Source organism: Electrona antarctica (assembly GCF_951216825.1).
Source record: "Electrona antarctica genome assembly, chromosome: 8".
Lineage (NCBI taxonomy): Eukaryota > Metazoa > Chordata > Actinopteri > Myctophiformes > Myctophidae > Electrona > Electrona antarctica.
The window spans coordinates 20,264,482-20,286,890 of NC_136789.1; the positions used below are offsets into that span (position 1 = coordinate 20,264,482).

At 43.1% G+C, this 22,409-nt stretch overlaps 1 protein-coding gene across 1 annotated transcript in view; it reads left to right on the top strand.

Moving 5' to 3' along the window:
• Window positions 1-22,409, top strand: part of LOC306928655 (neurobeachin-like) — a gene marked incomplete at its 5' end in the record, with an annotated part of 211,871 nt that overhangs the window by 180,366 nt on the left and 9,096 nt on the right. The window contains 15 exons of the mRNA XM_079508925.1: window positions 1,529-1,662; window positions 3,589-3,650; window positions 7,145-7,209; window positions 9,438-9,546; window positions 10,496-10,662; window positions 13,380-13,504; window positions 13,696-13,845; window positions 14,154-14,186; window positions 15,976-16,112; window positions 16,682-16,799; window positions 18,110-18,212; window positions 18,915-19,030; window positions 19,890-20,002; window positions 20,274-20,414; window positions 21,747-21,866. Coding sequence (XP_079365051.1) covers window positions 1,529-1,662; window positions 3,589-3,650; window positions 7,145-7,209; window positions 9,438-9,546; window positions 10,496-10,662; window positions 13,380-13,504; window positions 13,696-13,845; window positions 14,154-14,186; window positions 15,976-16,112; window positions 16,682-16,799; window positions 18,110-18,212; window positions 18,915-19,030; window positions 19,890-20,002; window positions 20,274-20,414; window positions 21,747-21,866 — 1,693 coding nt within the window. The remainder of the gene's footprint in view (window positions 1-1,528; window positions 1,663-3,588; window positions 3,651-7,144; window positions 7,210-9,437; window positions 9,547-10,495; window positions 10,663-13,379; window positions 13,505-13,695; window positions 13,846-14,153; window positions 14,187-15,975; window positions 16,113-16,681; window positions 16,800-18,109; window positions 18,213-18,914; window positions 19,031-19,889; window positions 20,003-20,273; window positions 20,415-21,746; window positions 21,867-22,409) is intronic.

Genomic DNA, 22,409 nt, shown 5'->3' on the forward strand with positions numbered 1-22,409 from the left:
TAGTAAAAGTGCAAAAGTATTGGCATCAAAATGTGCTCGAAGTACCAAAAGTAGAAAGTTCATAAAGCTCACAATGGGTGGCTTTGCGCTTGGTCACTGTCCAGTGTCCAGTGTCCAGTGTCCACCACTGCTCTCAGTTAAGGGGTCCTCCTTGGCCTGGTAAACGTTGAAGACCCCCCCCCCCCCCCCCCCTCTCTATGTCGTATCCGAGGGCAAACGGTTACAAAACAGTTAGTTGTTGTACTGTAACTGCAGAATGAAACCGTCTACTACGACCTTGTAGCCTTGTGATGAACCCTGAGCGTTCCAACATGCAACACATGACGCCATTAACCCTTACATTACCCGCTCCAACATGCAACACATGACGCCATTAACCCTTACATTACCCGCTCCAACATGGCCGCCGTACCGCAACACACCGTGATGTCAGAAGGAGAAAGGGGCGTCGCTTTGACGTCTTCTAACTTCTGTACCGCCTTGTTGACTTAACCCATTAAGACCCGAGGCCAATTCTACCAATGCCTTCTTCTTCACTTTCAAGATTATAAAAAAATATATCAAAAATACCAGATGTACAAGCTTGCAGCGTGGCACGAAGCGGCACGCTGTGAGCTGCTATTTTGAATAGCCAACACTAAAATCTAAAATGACACAAGATTTCCCGGTTTTAATGGGTTGAAGCACAATGACATTTCGGTGGAGGTTTGGGTTATGTAGTTATAGCTTGCCATGATTTGAACTCCACATATTCATGATATATCTTCAATAGTTACTCTGTTAATTAAAAAATGATAATACAAAATAACATTTTATGTATTAATAGAAATTCCTGTTGATTTTACTATTTAGAATTAGTAGAAGAAGAGCCGGACTGGATCCACAGATTCAGATCTTCAAATTGTAAAAATCAACTATAGTTAACATTTGTATTGATTTAAAAAAGCATGTACGGTCAAGCCAAGGAGGGGACTATCCCCTATTGGAGCTCATTATACCTCACCTACTTGGAGTTAAAGGTAACTACACAACCCAAGCCTCTAGCAAAGTGTCTGTGCTTTAAATTACTCTCTCTTGTTTCTATTGCATCTTTCACTCTCCTCCATTCCCCCTATCTCACTCTCGTCCACCCTGGTCCCCTTTCTCCTCCTCTATCCTTATCTTTTCTCTTCTCTCTCTCTCTCTCTCTCTCCCCTTCTCTACTCCTCTCCTCATCTCTCATCCTCCCTCCCACCCATGTATTCTTCTCTCTCCTCACCTCTCCTTCTCATCCTCTCTCCTCGCTCCCCTTTCTCCTTCTTCACTCTCTTCTCCGCTCGTCCCTCATCTCCGTGAATTCTCCCCACCCCTCCTCCTCCTCCTCATCATTTCCCCTCCTATTCTCTCCTTCTCTGTCCTCATCGTTTCTCCTCTCTCCCCATGTCTCCTTATCTTCTCTGCTCCTCTATCCTCATCCCCCTGAACTCTCCTCCTCCTCACCCCTTCTCCTTCATGCCTTCTCCTCTTGTCTCCTCCTATATGACCACAGCATCACCACTAAGCTGGAGCGTGCGCTGGAGAAGGTGGCCCCGCTGCTGAGGGAGATCTTCGTGGACTTTGCTCCGTTCCTGTCCAGGACACTACTGGGCTCCCATGGTCAGGAGCTGCTCATAGAAGGTACAGGTGCTGTACACCATGCTCCTTCTACCTTCTAACTGGTGCACGTCTTCTCTGTGGTCTGGTCTGGTCTCCGTCTGGTCCCGTCTGGAGTCTCCACCATTCACCCTGTCCTCACTGTCGCCCCAGCTGCACGGCACTGCACGTGTGTGTGCGCGTGTGCGTGCGCGTGTGCGTGTGCGTGTGCGTGTGCGTGTGTGTGTGTGTGTGTGTGTGTGTGTGTGTGTGTGTGTGTGTGTGTGTGTGTGTGGAAAGCAGTGTGGAAAGTAACTAAATAAATGTACTCAAATGTTGTACTTAACCACTATATACGTTCCCGACTTGCATCGTTCCTAGGTAATTATAATTAAAGTCATTCCAATCACCCCCACCTTTACCAACTGCAACGTTAAAGTGATGAATACATTAATGCGTTACTAATTACAAATACAGTATTTTGTAAATTGTGCCATTGCTACGTTGTTTAGTTTTTTCTAAATCCCACTGTCCTCTAAATTGGTATCCTATGATTTTGCAACCCATTTTCCACCCATTGCTACTTTTTAAAGTAAATAAAAAATCTAAGCAAGTGGATCTTGGTATGCACATGGGATGGGAATGGCTTCATGTGAATCATTGATTTAAGTGACGTCAGTCGTCTATGACTATGACGTTGTATGGCTAATATGTTGCCAGGGTTTCAGTGCGGTCCAAGGCCCATCATTTAGGCTGCTGCTGGCTGTGTTGCAGCGGTTAGCTCTGGACAAACACACAGGTGTGAGACCGACACTCTCATAGAGGGCTGCTCTACACCGTAAAAACTCTGGAGTACATTTTCCACCACTGTGTGTGTGTGTGTGTGTGTGTGTGTGTGTGTGTGTGTGTGTGTGTGTGTGTGTGTGTGTGTGTGTGTGTGTGTGTGTGTGTGCGCGTGTGCGTGTGCGCGTCAGCTGGCTGCCTCACTCATTCGTCAGTCAGGTATGGATCAGTCACATCCAATCAGACAGCTAGCTAGCATAAACAATGTGAACAATGTTAGCTCAGATTATGAGCAGTGTTGTCGTCACTGTTACAGTGTTGGTAAATGTTTACTTCCTGTTTGTACCACCTGCTTCCTGGTCTAATGTCTGTCTCAACCGCTGTCTCTATGTTGGTCTAAAAAATCTCTCTCTCTCTCTCTGTCTCTCTCTCTCTCTCTCTCTCTCTCTCTCTCTCTCTCTCTCTCTTATAGTTTCATTAATCAAAGAGTTTTAAAAAGTTACACAAAGTTATACAAAGTTTCTGGTACTTATTGTTCCACATCCACACAACAAAGACAGGACAAACACGTCCCCTCCCATTTGTCCTGGCAGAATGGCCAAAAGCAATCGCTTTCATCACTATAGAGTATAGACCATCAGACCCTTAGAGTTGCTCCATCGGCATACAACAACAACACACACAAAATAAAGCGGAAAAACACAGTACAGTAAGCATATATACATGCAGTAAGTAAGCATATGTACATGCAAACTCTCTCTCTCTCTCTCTCTCTCTCTCTCTCTCTCTCTCTCTCTCTCTCTCTCACAGACACACAGACACATCTCTCTCTCTTTCTTGAAAGTGAGACTTGAAAATAATGACAACTTATCGGGGTCACTAGTCCTTTCGCCCCCCTCCCTCTATTCTGTCTTTATTCTCCTTCTGTCTGCTGTTGTCTTCTGTTTGTTCCTGTCTTTTTCCCGTAGCATGCTTTATTGAGTAATAATTACAGTAATAATAATTGCAATAATAAATAATGATAATCTAATTACTGATACCATCTCTTAACGGATGTTGATTGTGAGACTCTTGTGAGACTCTTGTGAGGTGTGTGTGTGCGTGTGTGCACGTGCGTGCGTGTGTGCTCGCGTGCGTGCGAGCGAGCGAGAGTGAGAGAGATTTGTGACTGTGCTCTATGTCTCTCTACCACAGGCCTGGTGTGTATGAAGTCGAGTACATCTGTGGTGGAGCTCGTAATGCTGCTTTGTTCTCAGGTTTGTACCTACCTACCTACCTACCTACCTACCTACCTACCTACCTACCTACCTACCTACCTACCTTTCAACCTACCTACCTACCTACCTACCTACCTACCTACCTACCTACCTACCTACCTACCTACCTAAATGTGGCCCATGGGGACCTTTCCTGTGGCCCCTGGAGCACCATATTATTATTAAATACATATTCAAAATCATACCCATGTGAAGTGAGCGGTGCCTTGACGATGATGTATGACGATGATGATGTATAGACGCACATGTTCTCACATGACGGTAACCATGCTGCTACCGACTAGTAACGCCCAGACACACAAAGTCACCGCTCGAAAATCATTATTGCATGGTTGGTTGTTTGATACCCTACCAGTAAATATATTTTGCCCCGATATTACTTTTTAGCAAAAGGCCAATGCACACCTCAAGGCTAGTGACAGGTGCGTAGGGCAATAAAGCATACTTAAAAATGTTATCTTTGAAAAACAAAGAAGGGTCCCGCACACTGTCAGAAAACGTTGAATAAAGAGCAACATTTTTTGGCAAGTTTTCTGACAGTGTGCGGGCCCCTATATTACTGTCACTACGTGTGGCGTTTAAGTTAGGGCGTTAATATACGAAAGTACACAAAAAGAAAACATGGATATATGAGGTTTCTGCCCGAAAGCAACGATATAATGCATGCCGACGGACCAACCGTACTTTGGAACACGGAACCGTCGGGCTAATGCCTCGGCACCCATACAGTATGTACCTACAGTATCTGCACTGCAGTACTTGTACCAGTACCTGTCTAAGTACAAAGGGCACCTACGGATGGCTGCAATTCGAAACTGGCCCCCGTAAAATCTGAATCCCCCCCCACCGCCCCCCCCCCCCCCCCCCCCCCCCCCTTTTTCCCCTCACTGTATATGTTTCTTTTCCCTTTTTACCTCCATTATGATGAATTCCTGTACTGTTCTTTGTCTATATAGAAGTGTCTATTTGTACGTCTCTAAATGTTTTGATGATTTGAACATGGTGGACCCTATTGGAAACAAGTGTAATGCTTAATTGGGTCGTCCACTCACAGTTAACAGCCTTTGTATTGAGTTTGTGCTTGAAATGTACTGTAATTCTGCAAACTGTTAATAAATTCTTCAATCAATCAATCAAACACACTACTAGACCCACACCTACCATCATAGGCCATTCTTCTATGTCTCTACTATCCATCTCATCCATACTACACATCTACTGCTCTCAAATCTATTTCTCCGTTGTCTTCAAAGGACTTAATGGGTCATCCTTTATTATTTGTAATGTTTCATTCTGTGCCATTGTTGAAGTCATTATGTTGCATTATCATTATTTGTCATAAGTTCTATATATTCAGTTTGACTGACAGGTCAAAGTGACCTCACGGAGGTGTCGGTTACACAGTCAGATGCCTAGAGGCATGCAGGCAGCCATCATGGATGACTTATACAGCCAGCGCATTGCGGATGTAATCGATATAACATCATTATTTAATACCCCGCTTGCATCTTGCCATAGATAGCCATAAACCGTGTAAAGTTTTACACATCGTTTATACCGCTATGTTTTTTCTCACTTTCTGGCAGTTTTTGCTAAAAAAAAACGACAGCAAAATGAGCAGCCAACTTCTGTTCAAAAGCCAACAGACGATACTCAAAGTAATGGTTTGTTGAGTCTTTTGGCTAAATCAATGAGTAATTAACAGAGTATTACTTACATTTTGATCTCTGACGTCCTCGCCACAGGGAAGACGACGGAGTCCTTATATATCATCAGTTATTTTGTCTTCCATTGACTATCCCTCTCTCTCTCTCCTCTGTTGTTTTCCTTCCATTTTGCACATTGCAGTCCTGAGGTTTCGGTTCTTGTGTGTTCTCGACCGTGGAAGAAAGTGCACTTTCCATTTCTGACTTCTTGACCAACTCGTTTCTAACTTCAATCCATCTATACTACACTCACTGGTCTGCCGTTTTATTTCCCTCTTCTTCTTGTTCACATCTTTTCCTTCTAATATCCTTCTTCTCTGGTCCACCCCGCTGTCTCCCGGCCTCTCAGATGTGCATTCAACTCAGTGCTCGGATGCTTATATCTCTGCCTCTCCACACACCGTCCTCTCCTCTCATCATCACATCAGCCCTCCCTCTCCTCCACTCCTTGCTGCTGTGCAGGCAGGGCGTATAGTATTACCCGTGGCTCCGGCCTCGTCTGCCATTAGGGACCCATGGGAGTGAAAACTTATCCCAGATATTGATCCTCCAGTTCGGGGGAAGGTAACTGGAGAAGCTCCCCGGTGCCCTCCACTACCATCAGGACCAGTGGTTGCTAATGGAGCGCTTTTAGTCTTAGAGCTTTCAACGTTTCTCTTTGCCTTTTAGAAACCTTCAGCTGCTAGTTTTAGAAGTCAAGGCACTTACATGTATGGACGCACGCACGCACGCACGCACGCACGCACGCACGCACGCACGCACGCACGCACGCACGCACGCACGCACGCACGCACGCACGCACGCACGCACGCACGCACGCACGCACGCACGCACGCACGCACACACACACACACACACACACACACACACACACACCACACACACACACACACACAGTAAGCATACAGTGGGTGCGTTTTCATCGACATTTAGAAAGCTCCTAATGCATTCGTCTGTACTACGTCCTGCTTTTTGATGTGAGGATTATGAAAGCTCAGTGCATGGACTTGTGGTTAGTGTGTCCGCCCTGAGATTGGGGGTATGGGGTTTGATCCCCGGCCAGGTCATACCAAACACTATAAAAATGGGACCCAATTCCTCTCTGTTGGCACTCAGCATCAAGGGTTAGATTGAGAGTACGTCTCTGCGACAAACTAACGTTACGTCATGTCCAGGGTGTGTACTTGTACATCATGTCCAGAGTGTTGTACTTGTACATCAAGCTGCCTCACGCTACAGAAACAGGAGGATAGGCTCTTGCCCTATGGGCCTCATGGCTCGGCTAGGTTTAGGCCTACTATTATTAAAGTTTTGACGGTGAACTATTATGCTCGCTTAAGGCCAAATTGTCTGAACTGAGCAGTGCAAGCTGTGTGTGTGTGTGTGTGTGTGTGTGTGCGCGTGTGTGTGTGTGTGTGTGTGTGTGTGTGTGTGTGAGTGTGAGTGTGAGTGTGTGTGTGTGTGTGTGTGGTCTTTAGGTCACCCAGAGGTATTGCCGCACTCAAGCGGACATACATACATGGAAACATACCTATGAGACATACATACATACGGACACACAAAGCTGTTCATTGGAGAGGTCAGGCACCGCTCAAAAAGGGTGTGTTGTTTTACAGTAACTCTGTGGCTGTATTAAATATCGTCTCTGTCAGGTGGAAACCTCATCTGTCCCCAACGATATGAGGGTCTGTACCTCAGTGTGATCCTGAGGTTTGGATACGGCTTGAACGGATAAATGAATGAATGAATTCCTCTCTTCATTTTCAGGAGTGGCAGAACTCCATTCAGAAGAATGCCGGCCTGGCCTTCATCGAGCTCATAAACGAGGGGAGGTAATAATCACTGACCACCGCTATCCCCAAACACACACACGCACGCGCGCACACACACACACACACACACACACACACACACACACACACACACACACACACACACACACACACACACACACACACACACACACACACACACACACACATTGATCTGTAACCACTTAGACCCTATACAGTTAGTTGACCGGAGTCTCCCAGGGCATTCCCATTTAGACCCGAGGCCGATTCTTAAAAATGCCTTTTAAATCCTAACTGTTTTCTGAAAAACACCTTTGACAGAATTGTCAATGTTCACTAAATAAATTATCTCTCACCCTCTGAGAGTAACATGAAATGATACAGATGCTGCCCTGGATTGAAAGGTATAAAGAGTCAAGACATACAGTATAGGCTGCAACAGGTCTAAATGGTCTAGGGCCGCTAGTATCTCACGCTACACCAAATCCCCTTTACCAAACATACCTGCATGTAGCTGATCTACAACCTCACAATGCAACACGAGCTTGTAGATGGGCTATTTTTGCCGATATGTTCTAGCCTGGTTTCCATGCAGCCTGATTCGCTGCGTTCGTTTGTCACTCCGTTGTCAGTCTGGCCAGCCTCCTGTTTGAATCGTATTTCATCAACATTGCTGATACATCATCAGCCAGCGGCACTCTGTCCATGCTTTTCTCACTGTTGAAAAAGATTTAGCGCCAGTTCAAGACTCGAGAGTAAAACCTACGTTAAAAAGTAAACATTAGTTTGATTCAGTAGTCCACTATGTCAGATTCAGTAGTACAAAATAACTGCCGACTGTGTGGGGTGAGTTTAGTGAATGATAAGGGGACGTTGCAGGACAACAGCAGTAGCTGTGTAGGGTGAGTTTAGTGAATGATAAGGGGACGTTGCAGGACAACGGCAGTAGCTGTGTGGGGTGAGTTTAGTGAATGATAAGGGGACGTTGCAGGACAACAGCAGTAGCTGTGTGGGGTGAGTTTAGTGAATGATAAGGGGACGTTGCAGGACAACAGCAGTAGCTGTGTGGGGTGAGTTTAGTGAATGATAAGGGGACGTTGCAGGACAACAGCAGTAGCTGTGTGGGGTGAGTTTAGTGAATGATAAGGGGACGTTGCAGGACAACAGCAGTAGCTGTGTGGGGTGAGTTTAGTGAATGATAAGGGGACGTTGCAGGACAACAGCAGTAGCTGCGCATTGATCGACATCAAACTGGTGTTTTTGTCCCAGCCAGCACCACAGACCAATCAGAAGCCTCAGGTTGATTTCTCAGTTTTAGCATGTCCTGCCTACCTTGGAGATAGGAGACTTTCCAGACTGAGTAGCGAAGTGAAAAAACTAATTCACAGAACGCAGCAAATCAGGCTGGAAACCAGGCTAGTAACAAGTTACTAATAATATATTACTGTAATATTATTACTTTACCCAGTAACGAGTAAAGTAAGGTATTACTCTGCCAAAACAGTAATATTATACCATTACTTTGTAAAAAGAATAACATATATTACATAGTACTCAGGATTTGTTGGCTACCGTTTCATTTAAGAGGTCAAGAGAGATTGCTGCTTTATTTTATAGCCTTTTTGGCTGATTGGTGACTCTACTTCATATTATTATTCAAAACAATTTGATTCAGTTCTAAAAGAAGCTGACTAAACAGATTGCGGTGTTGTAGGATCCCTTTTTTTGCGGGTGGGGGGCGCAAAAGTAATATGTAATATAATATGAAATATAATATAAGTAATAAGTAATATTATATTATTACTTTTTGAAGGAGTAATATGTACAAATAAGTAACATATTACTCTCTTGAGTAATATTGCCCAACACTCCCCCAGAATAACGACACAGGATAATTCTGCTGTACACAATTAATTATGCATGTGTATAGACCTAAATACATATCTTCTGGTAAGCAATGCAAAATGGCAAGCAAAGCAAAATACACGAACAATTAAACTTTTTTTTTACTATAAACTAAACCACTGCCACCTAAAATATATATTTCATCCAATTTACAGATGCATATTTTTGTCATCATTTAATGCAGCCTATTTCAATACATTGTTAGTGTTTTGCCAATTATTTGGGGGCCCACTTGCACTATCCTGATTCAGTGTGCAAGATGCAATTTTGGATTATTAAGTGTGTGTGTGTGTGTGTGTGTGTGTGTGTGTGTGTGTGTGTGTGTGCGTGTGCGTGTGCGCGTGTGCGTGTGCGTGTTGCAGACTCCTGTGCCACGCTATGAAGGACCACATAGTGCGCGTGGCTAACGAGGCAGAGTTCATCCTCAACAGACAGAGAGCCGAGGATGTTCACAAACACGCTGAGTTTGAGGTACTGCAACCCGACAACAACACTTCACTGCCAAGCATGAGCTCATCATATCACTCTGTTGTTCTGTCTCTCTCTTTGCGTGTGCGTGTGTGTGTGTGTGTGTGCGTGTGCGTGTGCATGTGCGTGTGCGTGTGTGTGTGTGCGTGCGCGTGCGCACACACTTCAGATCAGTCAATAACCCAGAGTCGATAACACTCAGTGGAAAGTAGTTTGTCTATCGTCTCTGTCGGGTGGAAACCTCATATGTCCAAAAACGTACTAACTTACTTTTTCAGGATTCAGTGTAGCGGACCCACAAGGATTCAGTGTAGCGGACCCATAAGTTAAAAGGATTCAATGTAGCGGACCCACAAGTTCAAATCAAGGATTCAATGTAGCGGACCCACAAGTTCAAATCAAGGATTCAATGTAGCGGACCCACAAGTTCAAATCAAGGATTCAATGTAGCGGACCCACAAGTTCAAATCAAGGATTCAATGTAGCGGACCCACAAGTTCAAATCAAGCTTGTGGATCTGCTACTTTTGATGCTTTTGTGTGAAGTGTTGTTGCTGTAGTATTATCAAGTAGAGTGTTAAATAAAATAAAATATGGAGATTAGAGGTTACAACTAAATGTCCCCCATTACTCTCTCTCTCTCTCTCTCTCTCTCTCTCTCTCTCTCTCTCTCTCTCTCTCTACCTCTCTCTCTCTCTCTCTCTCTCTCTCTCTCTCTCTCTCTCTCTCTCTCTCTCTCTCTCTCTCTCTACCTCTCTCTCTCTCTCTCTCTCTCTCCCTCTCTCTACCTCTCCTCTCTCTCTCTCTCTCCTCTCTCTCTCTCTCTCTCTCTCTCTCTCTACCTCTCTCTCTCTCTCCCTCTCTCTACCTCTCTCTCTCTCTCTCTCTCTCTCTCTCTCTCCTCTCTCTCTCTCTCTCTCTCTCTCTCTCTCTCTCTCTCTCTCTACCTCCAGTCTAACTGTGCTCAGTATGCGTCTGACCGACGGGAGGAGGAGAAGATGTGTGACCACCTCATCAGTGCTGCCAAGCACAGAGACCACGTGACAGCCAACCAATTGAAACAGAAGATCCTCAACATCCTGACCAATAAGCACGGAGCATGGGGGACGATGTCACAGAGGTGAGAGCAATCTGTGTGACACAGAATAATATAATGGCATGTACTCAAAGTCGCTTTACAAAACAAACTTCATAAGGACAAACTAGTTCACACAAAGAAAAAAAAATAGAAATAAAATGTAGAAAAGGGGGTTTAAAATTAGGTATGGAATGGGAGTGTGTGTGGCAGTGTGGTTTTTAAACGTGGCGAGTGTGGGGGCAGTTTTCATGTGAGCTGGGACTGAGTTCCGTAGGGAGGGGGCAGCCACTGAGAAGGCCCTGTCACCCCAGGTTTGTTTCTTTGTTTTGAGGATGTGACAGCATCCTTTTTTTATATATAACTTAACACCACTGCATGAAGCTCAAAATACAATTCATAATCTGCCCAACACAGGCTTTCTGTATTAGATCATCAGCAGCAGAACCAACAAAAAAGGGAGATGTATAAGCGCTAGAGGGGTGAATCGGTGGAACGGCTTGGACAATGAACTGAAAAAGTATAGCTCAATTAATACATTTAAAATAATGTATAAATCTAAAATAATAGATAAGTATAGAACATTATTATAATTTAGTATATCTATTAATCATATCTTAATCATATATTAGTACACAATTATTATGATGATAAAGTAATGTTATAGCTATATAATAACCGTGCGACTCTGGATTCTGTGTGATCAAATTTGTCAGCTTGACATCTAAAGGATAGGCACAATAAGCCATTGGCTTCAGCCTAAATTTTTGTAGGTCTCTACAAAAATTGTAAAAACAAATATGATGAAATGGAATGTTCATTCTATGACCAAAATAAAACTAAACTGAACTGAACATTGGGCGCTTGTGTGTGGGGGAATCTGGGTTGAAACCCGGGTAAAGACATGAAAGTTACACATTGCAGCTTTTAAGTCAGAATCCCATTCCTTGATAATGTTTGGACGTGGTTGATAAAGAAAGAAAAAAAAACCTTTTGAAGTTGATGTCAGCCGTGTGGAAATCACTGACTTCAAGACGTTTTGTCAATCCGAGACTGTCTGTCTGTCATCCTCTGGGGCATTTTAATGCTTCTGTTTACGTTCTGCTCGTGGTAGATAGTGAGTTCGCTGCAGGAGGTGTGCTAGAAGTTCACACCGTTTTCCTGGTACAAAGAAACAGTCCTGTGGGGAGAAAGTTAAAGGCAAGGCACCACAAACGGTGAACATAACGAGCTGTGTTGGATGCATATCATGACCAGAATCCCACTGCTCATGTTAGCTTCCTAGACGATCCTAAAGAGCATAGACAGCACTATAATTGCATTGTATGTAGTCATAGTACATATGTATAGCATAGTATAGTATATATGTATAGTTTATATGTATAGTTTCATTATATACGCTTACGCATGTTTCATGATAAATACGATAAATACTTTTTATATATGTGATGTATTCCCATGCTTTTTTGTTCTTGCTTAATGTAAATCGCTCTGGATTAAGAGCGTCTGCTAAATGCCTAAATTGTAAATTGTAGCATCATTAGATAGCATAGTTTCGCAACTTAAATGAGAGTGCTGCATATTTATACTATGCTGAAAACCCCAGCTGTTTGACGAGGAACTGAGCGCCTGCTCTTGTCCTGCGCGTTCAGGTCAGGTGTTTTTATCGGTAACCAGAACCCTCGCCCAAATTCACGGTTGCCCCCATTTTCTGAGTGAACCACTCGCCCCCAGCGCCGAACCACTCGCCCCGAGGGTGCATAACGCTCTCCCGGAACACTCATCAATAAATAAAACAATCAATAGCTACACTAAATTCACTACATACATAGAATCACATTACTAATATAAGTGACCATACTATTTTGCAACATTTTCTAAAACATTTTTTAAACAACATTATTTTTCTTCCCCCCCATGCAAACAAATGGCAGTACATATACACACATACAGTAGTATATTTATATAAAATCTTTAAAGAAATAACAATTTTCAATAGTAGATATAGTATGTATCCATACAATCCAAAACAAAACAAAACAAAAAAAAGAGAAAAGGCTTCCTTTGAAATGTACCGTAATGGTAGCCTGTAGCTTTGTCAGATATTGGATGGAGCCCGCACACCACAGGTATAATTATGAAAGACGTTCTTTGTTGAGAATTCTGACAACGTTTCAATCTATTTGATCTTCATCAGGTCATGAGCCTGTAGCTTTGTAGCAGCCAGTGTGAACGCAGAAAAAACGGAATGCACAAAACGGCTATAAAGGTCATCGACAAGAAATAATAATGATCCCATAGAGAGCCTGTATGAGCAGTCAGTCATGAAACATGCAACAAACATCACTACAGACTCTCAATATCAGTTACTCTCTAATGTGAACCTCTGCCATCAGTTAGTTAGACGACTCCGGGTGCAAGAGTGCATATCAAACCGCTCCAAGCTATTGCTAGTACCAACCTACAACAACCCTCCCTAATGTTAGTTCATAGTGCAATGAATATACTACTGCTCTAGCACTTTTGCTCTTTAATTCTTACATTTTCTTTTTAGCTGTTGTGTTGTCAATCTTACAGTATATGTAGAATCAAATGATTTAGGTTTACGACCTTACGTTGCTTATGTGAAATCAGCTGTTTAGTATCAAACACTTCTCATGTTTTTGTGTTGTTTTAGATAAATGTATATGAACACCTTGCTTCAACACCGTACGCTCACTAACCTTCTCTTTGATCAGTTTTGTTCCTTTCTCTGGCTTTAGCCAATTACACGATTTCTGGCGTCTGGACTACTGGGAGGATGACCTCAGGAGGAGGCGGAGATTTGTGCGGAACGCCTTTGGCTCCACCCATGCAGACGTGTCACTCAAAGCCGTGGAGGACTATGGTCAGTTCACCTATCCCATCATGCAACAGTGGCAGAACATTATTGTTGTATGTAGTAGTAGTACTAGTACATGCTGTCAGAAGATGCTCACTGGCGTTCTTTTCTGTGCGCACACACACACACACACACACACACACACACACACACACACACACACACACACACACACACACACACACACACACACACAGGTCCTGAGGAAGAGGAGGAGGGTGTTAAGTCAAAGAAGACCTTCCGCAGCCAATCGGTGGTCAGTCAAAACCCAGAGGCGGAGCTAATGTTGGAGGGGGACGATGATGCAGTCAGCCTTCTGCAGGAGAAAGAGATAGACAACCTCGCTGGTGAGACATGCACACGCACGCACGCACGCACGCACGCACGCACGCACGCACGCACGCACGCACGCACGCACGCACGCACGCACGCACGCACGCACACACACACACACACACACACACACAATAGGTCAAAACCTTTTACGGTCTGTATGTGTGTGGAGAAAGTATTCTTGACATGTTTTGTTTTGTTTTTAATGAGGGTGAAAGGCCAGACTCGTATGTGTGCCACCCACACACACACGCACACGCACACATACATGCACATACACACGCACACGCCACAATTAACTGTCTATCACTCTCATTTCTAGTACGTTTCCGTCCACGACTTTTTACTTCCAGAGGCAAGTTGCTCACTTTGTAAAAAAGGTTTGCAGAATCACTAACATAAAACAATGTTTGAAAATCGTTAATTACCTGCTAAAATATGCTTTTCACTGATTCTGATGCTATCCTAAATGTAGTCCTGATTTCCCTGAATCACATTGAACTGATCTGAAACAAATCCAAACCAAACTTCTCATGTACTAAATACTAATCTAGAGCTTCTCCCACATCATAGGAAGCTTTTTCTTTGAATACTTCATTAGTCAGAAATGAGTGGCAGCAGACCTGCAGTTTTCTGGGAGTTTGTCCCAGATAGGTGGTGCATGAAAACAAAATGCTGCTTTTTTTTTTTTTTTTGGACAGAAAGCAGATCTTTCTCAGATGACCTGAAAGATCTCGATGGTTCATCATATCAGACAAGATCAGAAATGCATTTTGGCCCTAGACCATTATAGATAACAGTAGATAACACACAGCTCAGGCAATAAGCCTCTTTATTAGGGAGTCTTGACTCTGAGGAAGATGCAGTAGCATACAATTACAACGTCTGACGTCATGTATGTGTTTGTATACTCAGCACCTTAATTCAGAGGCTTATTGTCCCGAGCTGCTCCAAAGTGTAACTTTCATCAGGGTAGCTCAAGATAACCCCATGAAAGTTTGCTTACCTAAAAGATCTGAACATTCCCAACAACAACAAGCAGCAGCAGCAGCAGCAGCATTGTAGTACGCAGTTCTTCGTCAGGTTATCTCAGGAAACAGATACAACCTGACGCCAGAGCTCCACCGGACGCGTTGCGTCTCCGTCGCGTGTGTCAAAAAACGCACCGGTTCAATTTTAATGCACGCTTCACGCAACGCAACGCAACACAACACGGGCAGTGGAGCCACCCTTCATTGATTAAAAAGGGAACATTCCCTGGCGGTGACGGTGACGGTGACGGTGACGGAGACGCGACGCTGACGCGACGCTGACGCGCCCGGTGGAGCCCTGGTGTGATGATGACCTGTGTACCAAAATGGTGTTCCGGGTTACCAATATTTTCATGTGCAAGTGAAGAGTGCGGGAGTATTTGTTCTCTTCTTCTATTTCCTGTGATACACAGAGTGTTTTTTTTTACTGTGTATGTGCTTGAATTATTATAGTTTGAATTTCATTGGTTTTTCAGTTAGGTGTTTGATTTCAGTTTAGTTTTAGTTAGGTTTTCTATTACAGCACAGGTAGTTTTAGATACTGTATTGTACGTAAGTTTTATAATCGGGGGTGTTTGTAGCGTGAAAGAACGCATTACATCAGATATGCAATTCTATTTTGTTTTAGTTTGTTTTAGTTTTACATTGTTCCTTTTTGTTTAGTTACTATAATAACCCTGGCACCTTCTCAACACAACAAAGAAATATTCTACCTTACTTACAATAATTAAGTGCCTTACTTACCACTGTAGTTTGTGATGATTCTTGTCTATTGTACTACGTATGTTGGCTCCTGATGTAAAGGTGCATTGGAAAAGATCAAAATCGAAAACATAATCAATAAAATAATGGATACGTATCGTATCAGATAATAATAATAATAATAATAATCTCTAATGAAATAATGGACACATATCAGATCTATTTCCATAGATCGTGCAGCCTTAACCACTTAAACCCTCTAATCTTAATAAAACTGACCTGAGTATCATTGGACCATATCAAATCGCTTGTAGGTGGTCTATTTGCAGAATGTTCCCCCCGGGAGAGGGATGCTGGGGTTGAAGTGGTTAATCATGATTGTGATTGGCTGTCCTGCATGTGCTCCTATAGGCCCAGTGGTGCTGAGCACTCCGGCCCAGCTGGTAGCTCCTGTGGTGGTGGCCAGAGGGACCCTGTCCATCACCACCACAGAGATCTACTTTGAGGTGGATGAAGAAGACCCTGCATTTAAGAAGATCAACGCCAAGGTACGTCCACTCACTCTGAAAGTTTTACTGAAATGACACAATGAGAGTCCAGTCCATCCGGCTGGTACAGGGGTAAAGTTCTGGTGCAATTATGTCCTTCTACCGGCCAGACTGGGGGTTTGAATCCTCCAGTGCCTCCGGCTCATTGCCTGTGTTTTTGAGAGGGAAGCCGGGTTGGGGGAGGGAGATCTTTGTGGCCACACTAGCAATTTCTAGCGCTTGTTCAATGGGGCATAGGGGGGATGAACTGAAAAGACTGCAGACTTTTAAATGATCGTGGATTTTTATATTTGAGTTTTACACCATTTGGATTTTTAGATAGGCTATTGCATTTTAGATTTGAAGTTTTATATTTGTGATCGGCAAAATAATTCACCTCTGTCTTTTAAAACCTCTGATCATGCTGAAAGTTGAATAAACATAAAAGAATAGCATGTTCCTCCTCACTGTTGGCTCCCCACCACTAAGGGGTCAAGCAGCGAAAAGGGACTATACAGTGCAAGGAGGGATTGGGGAAATTATTTGGCGTTGAGCTGACATACTGTGCTACTTGTGATTTGTTTGAACAGGTTCTGGCGTACTCAGAGGGTCTCCATGGAAAGTGGATGTTCAGCGAGATCAGAGCCGTGTTCTCCAGACGATACCTCCTGCAGAACACCGGCTTGGAGGTCTTCATGGCCAACAGGAGTAAGACTGCAGTAATATATACTGTACATATACACCAACAGACAGGGTGTGTCAGTAGTATACTGTACATACAGTACACAGACAGGGTGTGTCAGTAGTGTAGTGTACTGTACATATACACCAACAGAGTGTCGGCATGTACACAGAAATATGACTTTGTGACTCCATATTCCATATCATTGTTGTTGGGCAGAAACCTCTTATCTCCATATTCTAACTTTAGTTTTTTTGTAAAGTAACGCCTACTTGATCACGCTACAGTGTCACACAAAAGCATCTAAAATAGCATATCCACACAACCTCGAAATGCGGTGCGAAGCGACATGTTTTGAGTTGTAGATCTGCTACTTTTGCTACTTTTGAATTTGAATCCTGAAAAGTAACAGTGTTGGACATATGCTATCGATATCATTCTAGGGGAGGTTCTCCTGGGCTTCTAACCTTTCCTCTAACTGTAAGATTTGAACTTCTTTAATAATAAATTCAATTCAAAAACATGGATCCCCACACGGTTGCTTTCCTCTCAGTTGACTGCAGTATAAAATATAAGTTTATAAAAAGTTACATTTATTTAAAAAGTTGCCAATGTACCTTTCCCCCGGATCAGACCTGGGGTGTTGGCTTGAGTAATAGACAAAAACGCAGACACAACTTTAACTTTATTATATAGACGTATTACTGTTCATAACGGCAACGACAAAACGTCCGCCATGCCCTGGGGGGACATTTCCTTCATCTCAGTAAGGCAATCGTTATATGCAGTGATAGAAAGTACTGTAAAAACTAAACTAAGACAGAAAAAAGGATATTGCTGGTGTTTTTTTAGTTTTTTTTGTTATTTCTTTTTTCACATTAATTTGATCCATTTATGTAATCCATCATAAGAAAATATGAAACAGTACTTTATCAAAACAGCGTGGGGCGGGGAGGAGGGGGGGGGGGGTGGGTGATGTATTAAAAAAAGTGCTTTTCGGTTCAGTGGAAAGTAGTGTGCACCGTGTGTACGACGTGAGCACAATGAGGACATCCTTGGAGCTTTATTAAAATGAGGCTATAGAATAAAATTTGTATGATTCATGCATTTGTTCTCACAAGAGTGTACGTTTCTCAGTACCAACCGCGGCCAGCGCATAACAGAGAACATTTTATATTAAAAAATATTATATTAAAAATAATATGTATTTGAAGATTGCTAGGTTCGAATGGATCAAACTCACGTGGTGTTTTAAAAAGAAAACCTTTTGGCCAATTCTGACAGCTCTAGGCCGTATCCTTATTTTCTCCCTCTCTCTCTCTCTCTCTCTCTCCAGCGTCTGTGATGTTTAACTTCCCCGACCAGGCCACAGTGAAGAGGGTGGTGTACAGCCTGCCCCGCGTCGGAGTGGGAACCAGCTACGGTCTGCCCCAGGCCAGGTAGGAAGAAACACACTACTGCACTGTTTCGCAAACACTGCGTCGGGACTCGGGACCCATTTATGGGTCGCGGACACATAGTTATGGGTTCCCTTAGTTTTTTGTTTCTTGGTTTTTCATTATTATTATTTCAAAACATTTTCCAAAAACATTTCATGAATTAAAAACAAAATTCAATGATTTTTGTTTCAGTAATTTCGTGAAGAAATGAAAGAAAAATCTGAGGAATTCCATACATTAGAACAAATATTTTAGAAGTAGTAAAAATAGCCGATCAAAAGCTCACAATGTGGCGCGAAGCGACGCGTTTTGAGCTTGTAGATCTGCTATTTTCACTACTTCTAAAATATTTGTTCTAATGTATGGAATTCCTCAGATTTTTCTATTTTCTGTTTTGGGTCACGGACTGAAAAGTTTGGGAACCACTGCACTACTGCATCTCCATTGTCACGTCACCGGTTTACAGGTGTAAAAAACCCCCAAAAGAATAGATCATAGAATTAAAACAAGGACTTTGACATGCTCCTAGTACTGATGAATTCTTGTATAGTATTTTACTTTATATTATGTCTTGATGAATTGAATACACAGGACCACAATAGAAACAAGCCCGCAGGGCGTTTTGTGTTGTCCTTTCAGCATTACAGTATAACTGTACCTCTGTACTTACTGTTAATAAAGTATTCAATCAATCCCACGCAGGCGGATCTCCCTGGCGACCCCTCGTCAGCTGTTCAAGTCGTCCAACATGACCCAGCGCTGGCAGAGGAGAGAGATCTCCAACTTTGAGTACCTCATGTTCCTCAACACCATCGCAGGTGAGCAGCATCAAAGATGGTTGTTTGATTTAGAAAGATAGTCCGTCCCAATTGGAGCAGAAATGGTACACAAATCATTTCTCTCCTAAGTGGGCGCCATTTGACGGCAGATCTCACGAACATTCCCATGTTTATTGGTGCTAGAGGCCGGAGAGTGTTAGACGCCGGAAGATCCACAATAAATTAGCTTTTCTCATTTGTCTCTCTGAAAAAAGCCATTTTAGTGTGAATATCTTGGGAAGATTGTGTGGCTTGTGACGGTTGGGCCCAATATTTCGTTCAGTGACCAACCTGCTTCCCATCTCCTAAAAAGAAATGGTTTTACATTTAAAACAAAATTTGATATCTAGGCCGCTGCTTTCTGTCAACAGTCTGAACAAACGAGATAAGCCGATGAAAGCGCGCTCAAACGTGTCCGCTCGTGTTTGCTTTTTGGAACACTGTGTGTGTGTGTGTGTGTGTGTGTGTGTGTGTGTGTGTGTGTGTGTGTGTGTGTGTGTGTGTGTGTGTGTGTGTGTGCGCGTGTGTGTATTTTTAATCTGAGAGTCTGTTATCACAGTTTGACGAGCAGAAGCAAGCATCTGACCCGACACAAAGTGTCAGCTGGTATTTGCATATACAGTAGTTGAAAACGTGTATCTACCAGAAGGAATGAATAAACATATAGAGAGGACCAGACACAGTCAAATGTAAAATACAGAATCAATCATTTAAAACAGTGGTTTTCAAAGTGGGATCCGGGGACTACTAATTTAAAAGGAGTAGAATGAAATAATAGAAACAAGATTTAAATTCACCTCTCTCTTTCCCTCCACCCCTCTCTCTCCCTCTCTCTCTCTCTCTCTCCCCCTCCATCCAGGGAGGACGTATAATGATTTGAATCAGTACCCCATCTTCCCGTGGGTTCTCACCAATTATGAATCTGAGGAACTAGACCTTACCCTACCTGGCAACTTCAGAGACCTGTCCAAGGTTAGCACACACGCAAACACACTCCCACAAACACACCCACAAACACGCACGCACGCACGCACGCACGCACGCACGCACACACACACACGTTTCTGCCTGACGATATTAGCTTTGGCAATGCTGATGTGATGTGGAATGAATTAAGTATGAATATTGTGTGGAGTGTTAAACAGGTCTCAATGCTGACATTACCTGGGTTAACCAGACAAGAAGCCTCGTTTGGTCATCTCATAGGACATTTAACGTTAACATTTGTCGGCGTCTCTTCCAGCCAATCGGAGCTCTGAATCCCAAGCGGGCGGCGTTCTACGCAGAGCGCTACGAGACGTGGGATGAAGACGCCACGCCGCCTCACCACTTCACAACGTTATACTCCACCGCACACACAACACTGACGTGGATGCTGAGAATAGTGAGTAGGCCTGCACATTGATGCTGAGAATAGTGAGTAGGCCTGCACATTGGACACGTTGAACCCATTTAGACCTGAGGACGATTCTATAAATGTCTTCTAAATCATGACAGTTTTCTGACCCTATGTTTCTATGTTAGTGGTTCTCAAACTATTTCATGTCAAGGAGCCCCAGAATTATATGTATTTGGCCGCAGACCCCCATCTGAAATTATGTTGTTCCAGGGACTCCTCAGAAGCAAAGATTTGAGTTAAACACGTTCGCTCTGAAAATGTGTCCGGATGCAGATCACGGATGCAGGAAGCATCGTCTCCACCACGGGGTTGCCACAGACACTGAACAGAATTATAGCCACTGCACTGCCTTAGCTCTCGGCTTGGGAATTCCTGCAATCTGCAGGCCTCTCACAGCTAATTTATGGACATTACAGAGGCTTCCAAATAGGAACACAAGCAGTGTACATTTGTAACCCAGCTGTAAAAACAAACAAAAGAAATAAGGTTTCCTTTCAGCTGCTGAGCTCCTGAATCTGTCTTGAGAGATTAGTGAGCAAGTAGTCTTAGTCTCGCGTAGCCAGACAACTATTCCACAATCTCCGAATGCTACAGTATATATAGAGTCTGGAACCACACCTCCTGAAATCCAACTATGGAAGCTGACATTTCCGTTCACGGAAATATCTTTTAAAATATCTTTTCACTTTATTGTTTTATTTCCTTTTCTGCTAAGCAACAAGCTATATATGCTTAGGTGATTTATTTTTTATAGTAGAATAAATTTGCGCAATTTGCGCTTACTCATGATAGAGCTTCTGTTGCTCCAGACTGTATGACGGAAGCATTTGAAAATTGCAGTCTGGCAACGCGAGACTAGTGACTAGTAGTGAGTTAGTGACTTGTGTGATTTGTGGGACAGACCAAAGGGAATATGTTGCTATCTCAGTAGCAACCAACTGTAATAGCATCCTTACGACATTGGTACTTTAGCCATGGTAAGGAATGCATCTTCCAGAATGTGTTGTGGTCGAATGTACAACCTACTTCCAAAATGGTCACTTCTCTACTGTCCTCATAGTCATCTGGTGTATTATTAGCTGTAACATCTGAAAATGATCATTTTGTCATTTGGATTACACAGTTTTAACATGGCAGTTGTAACACAAGAGTGCTGCTTATACACATGAAACATATGATATGAACTTATGTCCTTAACTAATACACGCACGCACGCACGCCTACATTTGTTAGTGTACCTCTCTCACCCACACACACACAGACACACAAAACGAACATTTTTGTAATGTTTTTTAATTGAATTTCATGTACTTTTAGGAGCCGTTCACCACGTTTTTTCTCAACGCCAATGACAACAGGTTTGACCACGCAGACCGAGCGTTCTCTGGTATCGGCCGGTCATGGAGGAACTGTCAGAGAGACACGGCTGACGTGAAGGTATCCATCTCACACACACACACATTTCAATTTCTTTATTTGAGTCCACATTTATAAAATACATTATCAAGGGCACAAATATTTTCAGTTGCTTCTGATATCCCACGCACTCGAAACATCATGTGCTTTGAGTCCAAACAAGCCCTAAATGTACAGAATATAGGCAACACATGAACTTAATCACAGCCAACATTGGTCACTTCAGTCTGTCATATTACCAACACCGAAAGTAAATCACACACACACACACACACACACACACACACACACACACACACACACACACACACACACACACACACACACACACACACACACACGGCTGACGTGAAGGTATCCATCATGGTTCAGACATGTTTTGTAGTGTGTGAAATGTACAAGCTTGTAGTTCACATATTTTTGCTATCTTTGTGTGACAAATTAATATAAATGTATAGGGCTTTAGTGTTTAATCAGACTGTAATGATGATTAACGAACATTGTTCTACATTAATGTGTAATAAAAGGACAAATTGCTTTAACAGCGTTTATTCAGGCCTGGGG